Source organism: Urocitellus parryii, chromosome 1, assembly GCF_045843805.1.
Source record: "Urocitellus parryii isolate mUroPar1 chromosome 1, mUroPar1.hap1, whole genome shotgun sequence".
In the NCBI taxonomy this organism is placed as follows: Eukaryota; Metazoa; Chordata; class Mammalia; order Rodentia; family Sciuridae; genus Urocitellus; species Urocitellus parryii.
Window position 1 is genome coordinate 51591899 of NC_135531.1, and position 14194 is coordinate 51606092.

A 14194-nucleotide genomic window follows, 5' to 3' on the forward strand; every position below is an offset into this window, starting at 1 on the left:
CAAGAAACCTTTCTGTTTTACAGATTATAAAGTGTAGCTCACCGACAGCAAATCTCATTTTAAAGCCATCATTAAAAAGAATAGCTCTTTCCTGTGCTTCTCTTTACAGTGAATTGTAACTGCTACGTTGGTGAACAGAAAGAAACTGAAGGAAGCATCTGTGCCTGGATCCAACATTCAGAAGACAGGATGGTTGCAACAATGGAACTTAAAACTGGGTCAGTAAGTTAAAGCATTGATATTCCATTCCAGAGTATTTTTAAACCATTTTAAAAGTCTTAAGGACTTAGGATAAATATCTAGAAAAGAGGAGTGGAAAGAAATCATTTTGTTGTTGTTAAATTTAAGTTGCCAATATTTCACGTAACTTTAAGAAAGGGGAAAGTCCCAAATACTGCTGTAAGATGCCATCAGTAATAAAATGAATCCTGATTTCATAGTTTTTAAAATGTGAAAAGATGTACCTTAGAATTGATAGAATATGATCAATTCCAGCACTGTGTCAGGACCAAATTCATTGAAATTTCTGCTTTCAAAGAATTAATAATCAAAGTCTATGAATAAATAGGAATCTTTGCTTAGGGAAAAGGATATCAAAATATCACCCTCTATGTTGTTTCCTCCCTTTTTCTCAGCCTCATTTATTTTTTCATTTTGAGTAATTTTCCAAATATGAATACATGATGTTTTTCTCTTTGTACCTGAAGAACCAGTTCTTACTTCTTTCTCTTACTTACTCAGGTGGGCAGGGCTCAGTGTTGCAGGCTCTTTGATTTTCAGGTGGCTTACTGTCAGGATCACAGTAATTGTTCTGGACAATGGAGTTGTCATCCAGCCTTTTACAGACCACCTCCTGTCTTTGGACACCTTGAGGAAAGGAGGACATCATTAATTGAGGAGCAGTTCACTTTCCAAAAAGGTGAATATGCATAGCTTTCTTCCTTGGGGGATCAACCTCACTGGATCGGTGCTGTCTTATCTGTTCCAGAAACACTTGACTGCTTCTCTAAAAAGGAGAGAAGTCCTGGTCATTATACTGAAATTTTAGGCAAAATCATTGTTCTCATATTTAGAAACATAACTGTTTTCAAATCCAGAAAAGAAACTACTGGTAACTTAAAGCAATTAGTATTTCCATCTGTATGTTCTTCTTCGTGCTTTCCTTAAAAAAAAAAAAAAATCCCTTAAATTTCCCAAATTATCCTCAAATAAAATGTATTGACATACATTTCAATGCAAATCAATAATTGTATATTTTTTAAAAAATAAACAATAGGGATCAATTTACTTTTTGATATTTTATAGGAAAAATCCCACCAGTTTAATCTTTGTTAGGCACACATCACATCCACACATTTCATTTTTTTTTTACATTTACATACGTATCACTCTAAAAGCCCAGGAAGTACAGAATTTAAAGATTGCAGTGGACCTTTTGGACTGTAACCAATTAGTCTGTTTGCTCTAGAGAGTTGGACCCGTTTATTATATGTCAAAGAAATACATACATAACTCATTCAAATGTTAATTTTCAAAATACTTATCTTGTTCATAAATAATTAGTCTTGAGTGATCTGTTTACCACAACTAAAAATATCCTCATTATAAGTTTGTAAAATTTTAAATATGTGTTTATTATTTATTGGCAAAGATATCCATCACAACTTGTTCACATTTCATAAAACACAAAGACACACACAACACATACTCTTATTTGTAAACACCCCTGGTAAATAAGCTTTAGGTATACTTTCTTTAGTGTCAATCAATAGGTATGTCAAAATATCGAAGAGAAACAAGTCAAACTACAAGACCATGTATCATGTTTCAGATCATACAGGGGCAATAGGTTACTCCTGCAAGTGGAAATGAGAATACAAACTAAACCGTCCCTCCAATCACCAAACCCTTCCCTCCAAACAGGTAAGCTAAATTACTCAGAAAGTGTCTAAGAGCAGCTTTAACAGTAACCAGCAAGCCACAGCGTCATGCCTTACCCAATACTTCATTTGTTTTTCCTTTTGTTTTTAGTCGTTTTAAAATAATAGCACCTTAAAAACAAAGTATGATCACAAATTAGGGAAATCCATGTGAGAATAGGGTCATTCAGTGAAGGAAAGTTTAACCTAAAAATCTGGACACCAAATGCTTTCTCCAAGATCCTTCTTAAGAGACATAAAAATCCAGTGGGCAGGAGTACTTCAGTTGTGACATATGCACATCTTTAACTCAGCCCTTTGAATTTAAAGATTGACACAGGAACAAGTCTTCTAAGCTTATAAGACTTAGATCTTATATCCTACATGACATTGGTGAGTAGTGAAAGAAGGTATTTTTTATTGCTTGCAGAGATGCAAGACTCTTATTGATCACCTTAAGCAACATGTTTTTAGGCTTTCTTAAATTTAGAGATCTAACAATTAGTCAAACAATTTACTGGCAAAATATCTGAAAGTATGTATTGTATTCATTCCCTCCTAACCCCTGTAATAGGCCAGATGACTCCATTTATGCAATGACAACAATTTAACATTTTTAACTATTAAACTTTAGATTTTTGAGGGAAGAATGATTCATATCAAGCATAGCTATGATCTGTTCACAGATGTCCCATGATATTCATCAGATTACCTTCCCATTGTGTCATTCCAGTGGGCAGATAACTAAGACCATGTGGTCCACCTAAACAGATATTTCAACTGTGAGTCAAGGGACTCAGCTACCAACTGCAACAATGGCTGACTATCCATTCATTCTGGTTCAATGTTTTGCTTCTGTCAGGAAAAGCAGCACAGTGCTTTTATAGGTTAGCATGATTATTTATTTATTTTTAATTCAAATGTGACTATATTTGAAACAAGAATGTTGGCACCTGTACAGTATCTTGTTTTTTTCTCAGAAAAAAGATAAAACATTTTCAGCTCTACAAAATGGAACTGATGTTGCTTTGTTTCAGTGGCAGAAATGTTAAGTCAGTTTCTACAGGTTAAGATAAAATTTTACTTTTAAAATATATAACCTTAGAAATGTTTTTCCTACAATAACATTTGTTCACAAGTAGCCTTTAAGGTGAAAGTAGTGCTACTTCAATTTGAATCACAGATGAAATGTTAGTAGAGATAATTAGCAGAGATTTATAGTAATATTTCATTTTTAAAAAATTCTAGGCACTTATGTATCTTGAAGAAATTTTCCTCCATAACATTTATTATTAAAAATTTGGAAAATAGCCAGGCACGGTGGCACACGCTTGTAATCCCAGCAGCTCAGGAAGTTGAGACAAGAGGATGGCGAGTTCCAAGCCTTAGCAACTCAGCAACTTAGCAAGGCCCTAAGCAACTCAGTGAGAATCTGTCTCTAAATAAAATACAAATGGCTGGGGATATGGTTCAGTAGTTAAGTGCCCCTGAGTTCAATCCCTGGTACCTAAAAAGAAAAAAAAAAAAAAGGAAAATATACAAAACCATAAGAAACAAAATAAAAATTACCTATATATCTATATATCCCATATCTTTATTCTAGAACTTTATCCTTTTGGGTTATTTTGCTGAATGATTTGTTTAAAAATTACATACTTACACAAACTAAAACTGCCAGCTAAATGTGGTTGGCAGTTCCTTCATTCATTCACTCACCCATTTCATTCATTCATTAAGTAGGTAATAGTTACTAAATATAAGGCACTCTGCTTCTTATGAGATATTGAATGAAGAATACAAATTGACTTAATTTTGACCAGGCCTTCCAGTCTTCTTAAAAACTAGGAATTACAGGTTTTCTGGGTTCATTTTAGCTTCATAATTTCAGATTGATATTTTTTTATGAAGTGAAAATGAAAGTCCTTGAAGACAGCTAAAGTTGCTATTTTATGAGCCTGCATTTTTTCTTGCATTCATCTTTTACTAATTTTCTTCTAAAATGTTATAGTAGACAGTGTGGTATTTCACACTCAACAACTGCCTATACCAGTAGCCTATTCCAAACCTTCCTATGACACTATGCTATTTTCCTCTAACAGTATACAAATTTCCTTCCAACTTTTACCCTTGCACTTGGCAGGTTTACAGACTTTTTTTTTTTTCCTGCTTTGATTTTGAGTCAGTAGCAACAGGATAACTCTATAAACCAATGCACTAAATGGATGGATTTTAAAAAACACACACCTTTAAATTAAAGCAAAGGCAGCTTTTAACTCCAGGAAGTAGAAAATAAAGATCAACTGGAAATACTCTAAGTCAACAAGAGAAATACAGTTTAGAATCTTTTTATATGATCAAATCTCTTGAACATAGTTTCTTTTAAAGTAGTCTATAAAATATTGCTAAGTTGATTTTAAACCCTATTGGGAATAATTACATCCAGTTACACAAAACCACTATGCTTTCAAATCTAAAGACTTATAGCTTATAACAAAAAAAATGTGTGTGTGTATATATAAAATATGTATTTTATTTATATATATAATATATATATATATATAATTAAATATCCACATGGGCAGTCAATGTACATCTAATCAAAAACAATTCAAGTGCCTGTCCCCTGGAGATAGGCAGATTGTTTTGCAGAATTTAATTGGCCAGATTTAAAACTGCACTAATTATATATATATATATATATGTATATTTTTTTTAATATTTATATTCTAGTTATCGGTGGACACAACATCTTTGTCTGTACGTGGTGCTGAGGATCGAACCCGGGCCGCATGCATGCCAGGCGAGCGCGCTACCACTTGAGCCACATCCCCAGCCCCACTAATTATATTTTTAAACACCTAATTTTGCAGGTATGAAAATTTATATCTTTTTTTTTTATAAATGCAATCTTTCTTTCATGCTTAAAAATCAATGATTTCTTATTATAAAAGTTAAGTACAAACTTTATTTTAAATACTCTAAAATTTAAAGCCTTTTAGTCTGTTTATCTTTTGAATTTTTGATATTAAAGAACAAAATATGATGGTATAGTGGTTCTTAACAAAGAAATGTAACTCTAGGGCCAGGGATGTAGGTCAGTGGCAGAGTGCCTGCCTAGCATGTGCAAAACACGTGGTTCAATCCCTAGCACTGAGAAAAAAGTAAAGAAATATAACGTAACCCTCACTTTTTGTATTTAGTTTAAACTTTTCAGATCCTATATTTAATTTTCTGATAATAGTTAAAAATTAAGATCTATTTACCCACCAAATGTTCTCTTGTACAATAGGAGGATGCAGCTTGAATCACTGCTCAAGCTACACATTGAGAAATGGCTTTAAATGGCATTTTCAAACAGCATATAACACAGGAAACGACACTGACTTTTTGGCATCCTCAATTTAATATTCTTACTCTAGGGAATGGTGAAGGGTGGTTCAGGTAAGAGAACTTTGTAGTCCCAGGGTGGATCCTAAATGAAGACTCAGAGACCATATATGGTTCCTCTTGACTTCTTGCCTCCTTCCCAGTTCCTTCTCCACTCCCCTTAAAAACTGCCCAAGGTTCTCATGTGGTCCCACCTTCTCTTTTATTTCAGAGAGTTAAATAATTTTATAGGCTCATTTGTAACACAATATTCAGCAATATACTGTGTTTTTTTTTTTCAGAGCAGTTCACCACTTTAAACAGAATAATTGGAGAAATTAGCGCTTGAAAATTTAACTTTAAAGGATGATATGTCCAAGAAGGACAGGATGGAAGTAGTTAAGAGCAGGGGAAAGACCTTCTAGGTCTTTTCAGAGCTACTCATGAGACCCAACACTTCAGACTTAGACCATATGTTTGATAAATAGGCACTCTAAAACCACATATGAGCAAGTCAATAATGAAAAGAAAGAGAGGATTAATGTATCCTTGGGATTGATGGATTAACCAACCTCTAGATCATTGAACCTAGCAGCATAGCACATTTCATCTGCCCAAGAAATAGTCTTCTGAGGATGAAGAGGGAGAAAAAAGTTAAAAAGAAAGAGCTCATACTAAAAATGTGGCGGGTGGTTAAGGCAATAATTTGCTTAACCACAGCATCCAAAGTAGCTAGCAACGAAGAAAACACCAGATAACCACAGTATACAGAGCATATGGCCAGCAGTATCAATTTAATCTAAATCTTCAGTGAAGATAGCATCCAAAGAGTGACAAGTGCCAGGAAAAAAAAATGTCTCCCTGCTCTGCTTTCGCTGTTGGAATCTGGCTGTTGTGCCGTGTGATTGTTGGCCAGACACAGCACTTGTAGGGCAGAGCAAAGCCCATCTGCCTTGGATGTAACAGCTGGCACCCAGCATACCAATCAACTCCATCCATATGGCTTCCTTCTTTTGAAGAGCCTTTTGCTAGTTTTAATCTTTCAAAGACTTCTCTTCTCTGTCTTTCTGTGTCTTCCCTTCTGTCCCAAGTAAAAGTAGATATCCTGAGGAAACAGGGTGATCAAAAGGAAAACACAGCTCTAAAAATACTGCATTTTTCTAGAGAAACTGTATTTAGTGATAGTAAGATGGAGATTCCTACTACTCATTAGATATTAACAGTAATCACTTTCATGAAAAGTGCCTAACAATCTATTTGAGTACCTACTATGTCTAAGAATGATTTTCATTACCATAAAAGTGGGAAATAAAGTAAGACAATTTTGACCTCAATGAGATTTCATTAAAATGGGGGTGGGATAAAGCAAGAACCATTATAATTATATCATATAATGGAAGATATTTTATCCAATAAAGTATTGAATTTTCAGGCCTGATATTTTTAATTTTACAGCCCTCCAATTTTGTTAAATTGTCTCATTTCTTTTTATCTATCATTGTTAGTTTTAAGAACTCTTTTCATGGCTAAATGACTATGATAGCATTCCCTTTCACTTTTTCTTGTTGTGTTTTTTTTTTCTTACTTTTCACTCCAACTTCTGCCATGTTTATTTACTTCTTTATGAGTTCTAAGCATAAAACCTAAGGCAAATTTTCATTACCCTTAGTAAAATGAGACAATCGAATCAGATGATTTCTAATGTTTCTTCAAAGCCAAAATTCTATAAAGTTGTTTCTTCTCTTCCTCCACATTTCAATATTTCACCATTGTTTTCTCCACCTCTTTCTCCCTCTATGTCTGCTTTTCCTCTATACTCTATAGAACAACAAATGTAGAAAGCAGGTGTTTGTTATTTTCCATTTGGTTTTATAGACTTATTTCAGAGCCTGAGTTGATACCAGTTCTTTTGACATGTTAAAAGAGACATGTCAAGAGGCAAAATACTAACTAGAAACAGGGACTTTTGAAAGGCACTTTTCCTAATATATTAATCCATAGTACTAAAAAGTAATGTTCATAATCTTTAGAATGACTTCATCTTTTCTGATATTTATTTAAAATCTTAGAGGAATGATGTTGAGAATACAAGTCCCAAGCTTCTTTCATATACTATGACATATTCGTCACTAAATACATTTTAAACTAAAAATCTTTATTTTCTTCAATTGAAAAAAGAATATAATTATACTACAAGGTTCTGTCAGAACTGGGGTGATAATACTTACCATTATGAAAAACTTTATTTTTTTCCAAAATTTTATATATTCTATCTTATAAAGATGGATAATGTCATGATAATTAAAAATGGTATTTTGGACAGAATTTTTGTGAAGTAAAACATGACCTGTGTCACACTGATCCTTAATAGAAAATGTACTTAGACTGTGGTTTCAGCATTACCCAAGTTTTTCAGAAAGTGAATATTTATCCAAACTCTGCTGTTCATGTTATGAAAGAACATAATTGCTAAAGAAATAGAAATGATAAAAAAAGGAAGAAAATCAGCACTAGGGAAAATGTTTTGGGTTTACAGAGATTTCTTCCCTTCAACTATAAATCTTAAGGTTAGAGAAAATCCAAGCCAATATGCAGACTTAAGCTATAAAAAGTATAAAAATCATCAAACTAAACTTTTATATGTAACATTTTAAACAAGAGGTTAGATAGCTTAAGGTGTATTGAAAATACATAGGAGAACTCAAAGAATTTTTTAAAAAGTAGTTTGTATAGGAGAAGTCATATGCTTAATGAAAAAGATGAATACAAAAATTATTATGGACAAATGAATGAACAAATACAGTAACTTCCAGATGTATGAACCAGCCACTAGCATGAGTTTGCATAAAGGAGTTGCTCTTCTTCCGCAAGGATCTTGTTATACAAGACTTTATAGAAGTCAGGTGAAGTTGGTGGCTATTAAACCAAGGATTTCAAGAGCTGTGATGTACATTTGTGCCTGCTAAGAGGTCTGATACAACTGAACTTGTATGTTAAAGGATATTCTTCCTTCTCAACATTGAAAATGACCTAAAAGAAGAGGATGGTGGGAGAGAACGGATAGGGGAATGCCATGGTCAGTGCAGTGATAGACACCTTCTAATCTTCTAAATATCTTATTTTTCGAAGATTAAGGAGAAAATTAGGGACTAATAAACAAAGCTGAATGTAAACCTTTATTCTTTCTAAACTCACTTTTTTTCAGGGAGTCTGTATTACTAAAAACATCACAATGATCTGTTTCATGTCTGATATGTGCAGGAATAAAAGTTAAAGAACCCCTACAGTTTCAAACAACTTTATTACATTGTAGAACCTCACACTCAAAATACCTTTCATAGGGAATTTTTCTTAAGAATTAATTATGTTAGCTATGTGTCTTCAAAGAAAAATAAATGGCAATGAGTAAAATGTTTTTAACTATTTAAACTAAAGTTTCCATCTGTAATCTTTATTTAACTCTGAAAGAAATTTTCAGATAATAATGTCTAAGCAAAGATAAGCAGAGTTAGTTATAATATTCAGTCTTTTTATGTCTTTCACATTTAATTTTAATTAAGACTACTTTGAATCTTGAAAAAAGCAGTTGGATTTTGTTTTCCTCTGTCTGCTCTAGTCTGGGACTCCTGTGCTTTGACTTTCTGTGAAAGTTACAGCATAAGTGTCTTTATAAGCTGCCATACAAGTGTTAGTCATTATTTTTGTTGTTGTGTCTATAAAAATCAAGTGTCAAAACCCTTACTTGGTTGAAGCACATTCTGTTATTCACCAATAACATAAATTGTCTTCTTAGTGATGTTAAATGTGTCAGGCAGACATTTTAGAATTAAAAAACAAATTAAAAGAACATTTGTGAAAACATAAAGCATTTGCCTCTGTCTTATCTGGTACATTGAAAGCTGTTTCCTTTTGTCAGGTATTAGTACTAGCTTAAAGATGATCTTATATTTGGTCTAATAATTTTTTTTGTTATATTTACTAATACTTTTAAAAACAACTTAGAAATTATTATTTTAGGATATACTTACTATATTTTTAAGTGCACATTAGGCTTATATTGTATCATTCTTGAAAATAATATTTATCATGAACATACAGTAATAGAGACAATGTAGAAATGTCTAACATTTTAAAGAGATCAGTGCAATCTGCATGTCAATTCATTAAAATAATTTTTAAATTATGTTATTATACATGGAATGGTGTAGATTATTATATGAACTTATCAGTCACAAAGAAGAACGCTATCACAAGCTCTTTTGCCTGCATCTTCACCTCCTTCCTGTTTTGTTTAATCACTCAACAATCTTATGCTTAACAGAGGCAAAGGAAGGAAACATATTCAGAAGGAATACTTGCTACAGATATGAAAGAGAAATTTACAAATTATTTGAGACTCTAGTTCCTTTTCTGAACATACAAAGAATCTCCATTTTTAATTTATGAGTATCACTAGGCCCTTAATAGTGAGATTATATACATCATTTTTCCTTTCATAAAATAAAATTCAGTATCTATTTTTGCAATCTTAATTTTACACTAAATCAGCACTTCTCAAACTTTTTTGATTCATGGCATCTTATATCTCAATGATCTTTTTATAGCACTTCCTAGGTAGGAAAAAAAATGTCTAAAGAGGTTTTTGTTTGTTTGTGTTTTTTTTTTTTTCTCTGTACAGGGATTGAAACCAGGGATACTTAAACATTGAGCCGCATCCACAACCCTTTTAATTTTTTAAATTTTGAGACAGGTTCTTGCTTAGGGCCTCACTGAACTTCTGAGGCTGACTTTGAACTTTCCATCTTCCTGCCATAGCCTCCCAAGTACTGGAATTACAGGTGTGCACCACCATGCTTGGCTTGTCTAAAGAGTTTTTATTATTAAATTGTTAGGTACAAATGACTTTGTTATAATAATTTGTGTTACATATCACCAGTGTCACTGTGTTTCCCTTGAAAAAAAGACAATATTCTGTATCCTTTGTAAGTCTACAGCAGTGACCCTGGACACCTTGGTGCCTTTAGGAAAACATGATACTAAATCAGAAAAATCCAAGATACTAGTTGGAAACCACTTAAAAGGCATCTTAAAAATCTCAAAGAGTAGAAAGCAGCTCTAATATGTGTAAAATTCCAGATGAATCAGGTAAAGATACATAAATTAAGATAAAAAGAATTTGTCCTAGCTAGAAAGAAGAAATATATAGCATGACTTTTATGCTTATATACTATTCACTTTCTCTTTCTTACACACACACACACACACACACACACACACACACACACAGATTAGGCTTAAAATTACATCCAGGGAAAATAATTTTAAAAAAGGAATATTGAACATATAAGAAAAATTAAACAAACCACATAAGCAGAAAAGAAAAAGTAATGATAGCATTTTAAATAGTCAATGACAACTGATCAGAAACACCCAATTACCAAATAGTATATGTAAAATATAAACCAGTCTCTTTTCCCCCTCCTCCTCTTCAATATAAGCATAGTTTTAACTTATCTTTTCCCCTCTGTGCTGCAAAACAATGTTTAACAGAGAAATACCTTGATTTAATAAGAAATCAAATCAAATTGAGTTCTTTGGCATACTTTTTTTTTTCTTTTACATAAAGAGGAAGAAAGGAAATCCTAAAAAAAAAAATTCAATTTGGACAAAGCATCAGGCTTGTCAGTAGGGTCAATGAAAAGACAAAGACTATATATTTAGAGTATAAATTCAAAACTGTAACAAATATAAAATGTATGTATTCATGACTGTTCTTTTCAGTACAAATTAAATATCCTTAAAGTTTTTTTTTTTTGTTATAAAACAGATGCAAAGTTCAACACAATGCTACAGCCTTAAGTCTTTAGTGATTGGCTTTGAAAAGTTTTACTTTAAAAACATAAGGGTTGTGTGAAATCAGCAAACAGCTTAGGGATGTTGTGAAGGTAGAAATGGCATAGTTTGAACAGTGGGAAATTAGAATATATCCAGAAAGACCAGGGTAAAAGTTATGGATATAAATATTGCTGCATTCTACAAGATTCATTCCCTAAAGCAGCAGCAATTTTCTAAGTAGAAGGCCTTCTCTGTTTATAAGACACACAAAAAAAGTGTTCATCAGTTTTCACAAATAACATGTTAAAACAAGGACCATATCTCTTATATTCTGACTTGTGAGTCTAAATCAAAGTTGGCTGAGGGTATAGCCATTTACAGGTTGAATATTGCTTATCTGAAATGCTTGGAAGCAGAGGTGTTTCAGATTTCAGAGTTTTTCAGATTTCAGAATATTTGTATAGACTTGACCAGTCAATCATTTCTAATCCAAAAATTCCAAATCTAAAACTTTTTGTATATTCTTGTATTTTCATATTAGAAATGCTTAACCTGAATCCATTTTAGATCCCTAAGTATCAAAGAAATTTTGAATTAAAATAAAGATCTTTGAAAAAATTGTTCAGCACAATTTTAGTCAATTTAAAAAACATTAATTAGATGCATATAAGTGATCCATCAGGTAAAGAAGAAAGCATGCAAATAAACTGAACTACAAAAATACTTTGTACAGGCATGTCCAAGGCCAGTGGACAAAATAAATAAAACCATGAAGTTAATTGGCATTCTACCATGTTCATTCTCTTCTTTAATTCCAATCTTTATTTTCCTACTTCAGATATTCATTACTAAATCTCATTAACCTCTACATTCAACTAGTAGCCAATTAATAAGAGATGGGTGTTAGTAATGCTATGAGAGGTATTTGCATCTGAATGTTAATTTTTTGAGACAAAACTTCCAATTCATCTCAAAGGCAATACTTTTCAACTTTGGCTGCACATTAGAATTACATAGGGATCTTTTTAAAATCTGAGGTTCTGGCTACACCCTAACCAATTAAATAAAGCTTTGAGAGGCAGAGCCCAAGTATCGAATCTTTTAAAAAAACATTTAAAGTAGTCATGGTGTTTCCAATGTGCACCAAAGTTAAAAACCATTGCACTAGGGTAAGTATTTCAAAATGCAAACTTTCAAGCTAGTGAAGAAGATTTTTTTTTTTTTGGTTTTTTTAATATTTATTTTTTAGTTCTCGGCGGACACAACATCTTTGTTGGTATGTGGTGCTGAGGATCGAACCCGGGCCGCACGCATGCCAGGCGAGCGCGCTACCGCTGAGCCACATCTCCAGCCCAGAAGATATTTTTGAGTGATAATATAGCACACTTCTCTAGAGAAATTTCTACCTGGTGAAAAAGTTCTATTCAAGGTAATAGACCATTGTTTTTATTAAAAAAAAAACATTAAATACATTAAAAATATCACTGTAGAGACTCAATTTTTAGGTCTTGATTCCAGTGAGTTTCTTCATTTGAATTCTACCTATAAAATAGGAATAGTAGTAGCAATGCCCATCTTGTGTGGCCCCTGAGGATGAACAAATGAATCACTGCAGCAGAAAATTTTTATAAACTATAAACTATAAACATTTTTATTTATTATTACATAGCTGAGCAGAAGAACCACCTGTAATTAAAAAGACAATGGCAATGTTCACTACAACTGTGACACAGGCCATTATCTAAAAGAGCAGTCACTTTGATTTATGAAGCATTTACTTTAGGACTTTTCAGAGCCTAGTCAGAGTTTCAGGAAGTATGGTTCCTGAACCCACAGCACCAGCATTACCTAGAAACTTATTAGAAATTTAAGTTCTTGGAGCCTACACCAGGCCTACTGAGTCAGAAACTAGAGGGAGAACCTACAAATTCGTGTTTCACAAACCCTCCAAGTGATTCTAAAGCATCCTAAATTTTGAGAATCACATCTAGCAAACACTAGTGAAAAGACAGAATGTATGACTAAAATAAAAGAATGCATATATAATATTTGATATTTCAATCTTTAAAAGTCACAGTGCAAAAGTACACTGGCATAAATTACTACTCAAAAAAAAAAAAAAACCAACAACCCAGCAACCTAAAGTTTTGTACTTTAAAACAAACAACTTTCATTGCTGAGCCAAGCTTTATCAAATAACACATTATTAAGACAATAATCAGCTAGGCTCAGTGGTGCATTCCTGTAATCCCAGCGGCTTAGGAGGCTGAGGCAGGGGAATCCCAAGTTCAAAGCCAGCCTCAGAAACTGTGAGGTGCGAAGCAACTCAGTGAGACCCTCTCTCTAAATAAAATACAAAATAGGACTGGGATGTGGTTCAGAGGTCGAGTGCCCCTGGGTTCAATCCCCAGTACCAAAAAAAAATATATATATATATATGACTTGAATTGGGTGTCAACATACTTTATATACAGAGATATGAAAAATTGTGGTATATATGTGTATTAAGAATTGTAATGCAAAAAACCACAAAGTACATGTATAAAAAGCATGAATTGGTATGAACATACTTTATATACAGAGATATGAAAAATTGTGCTGTATGTGTGTAATAAGAATTGTAATGCATTCCACTGCTGTCATGCATTAAAAAAATAAAATCAATAAAAGATTAAAAAAAATCACATTTATCCTGAAGACAATACACCCCAAGGCATCTCAATGTTCAAAGTTAGGCTAAGGAAGTGTTTCTTCAATGACTCAGAGAAAAGACCATTACTTTTACTGAATCACTACCAATCTTTCCTGCATGTTAGATGTCATTAGGTCTGCTAAGCAACAGAAAAACAGTCTTGAAACTTACCTTAAAAGATCTCTTAAGCATATATTATTGTTATTCCCAAATTCGATCAAAATCAAGGTTCTTGACATTGGTAAAACATATGTAGGCCAATAAGAGGTAAGCACATTGAAGAATCTTGGGAGGATACAATTGAAAGTTTTTTGGCATTTCTTGCTCTCTATTTTAACATTTTAAAAAATTCTCATAGCCTCAAGCTATCTAGCACCTACCT

At 32.8% G+C, this 14194-nt stretch overlaps 1 protein-coding gene across 1 annotated transcript in view; it reads right to left on the reverse strand.

The window, feature by feature from the left end:
- Positions 1–14194, reverse strand: part of Adamts6 (ADAM metallopeptidase with thrombospondin type 1 motif 6) — a 275254-nt gene that overhangs the window by 31557 nt on the left and 229503 nt on the right. The window contains exon 20 of the mRNA XM_077795865.1: positions 738–867. Coding sequence (XP_077651991.1) covers positions 738–867 — 130 coding nt within the window. The remainder of the gene's footprint in view (positions 1–737; positions 868–14194) is intronic.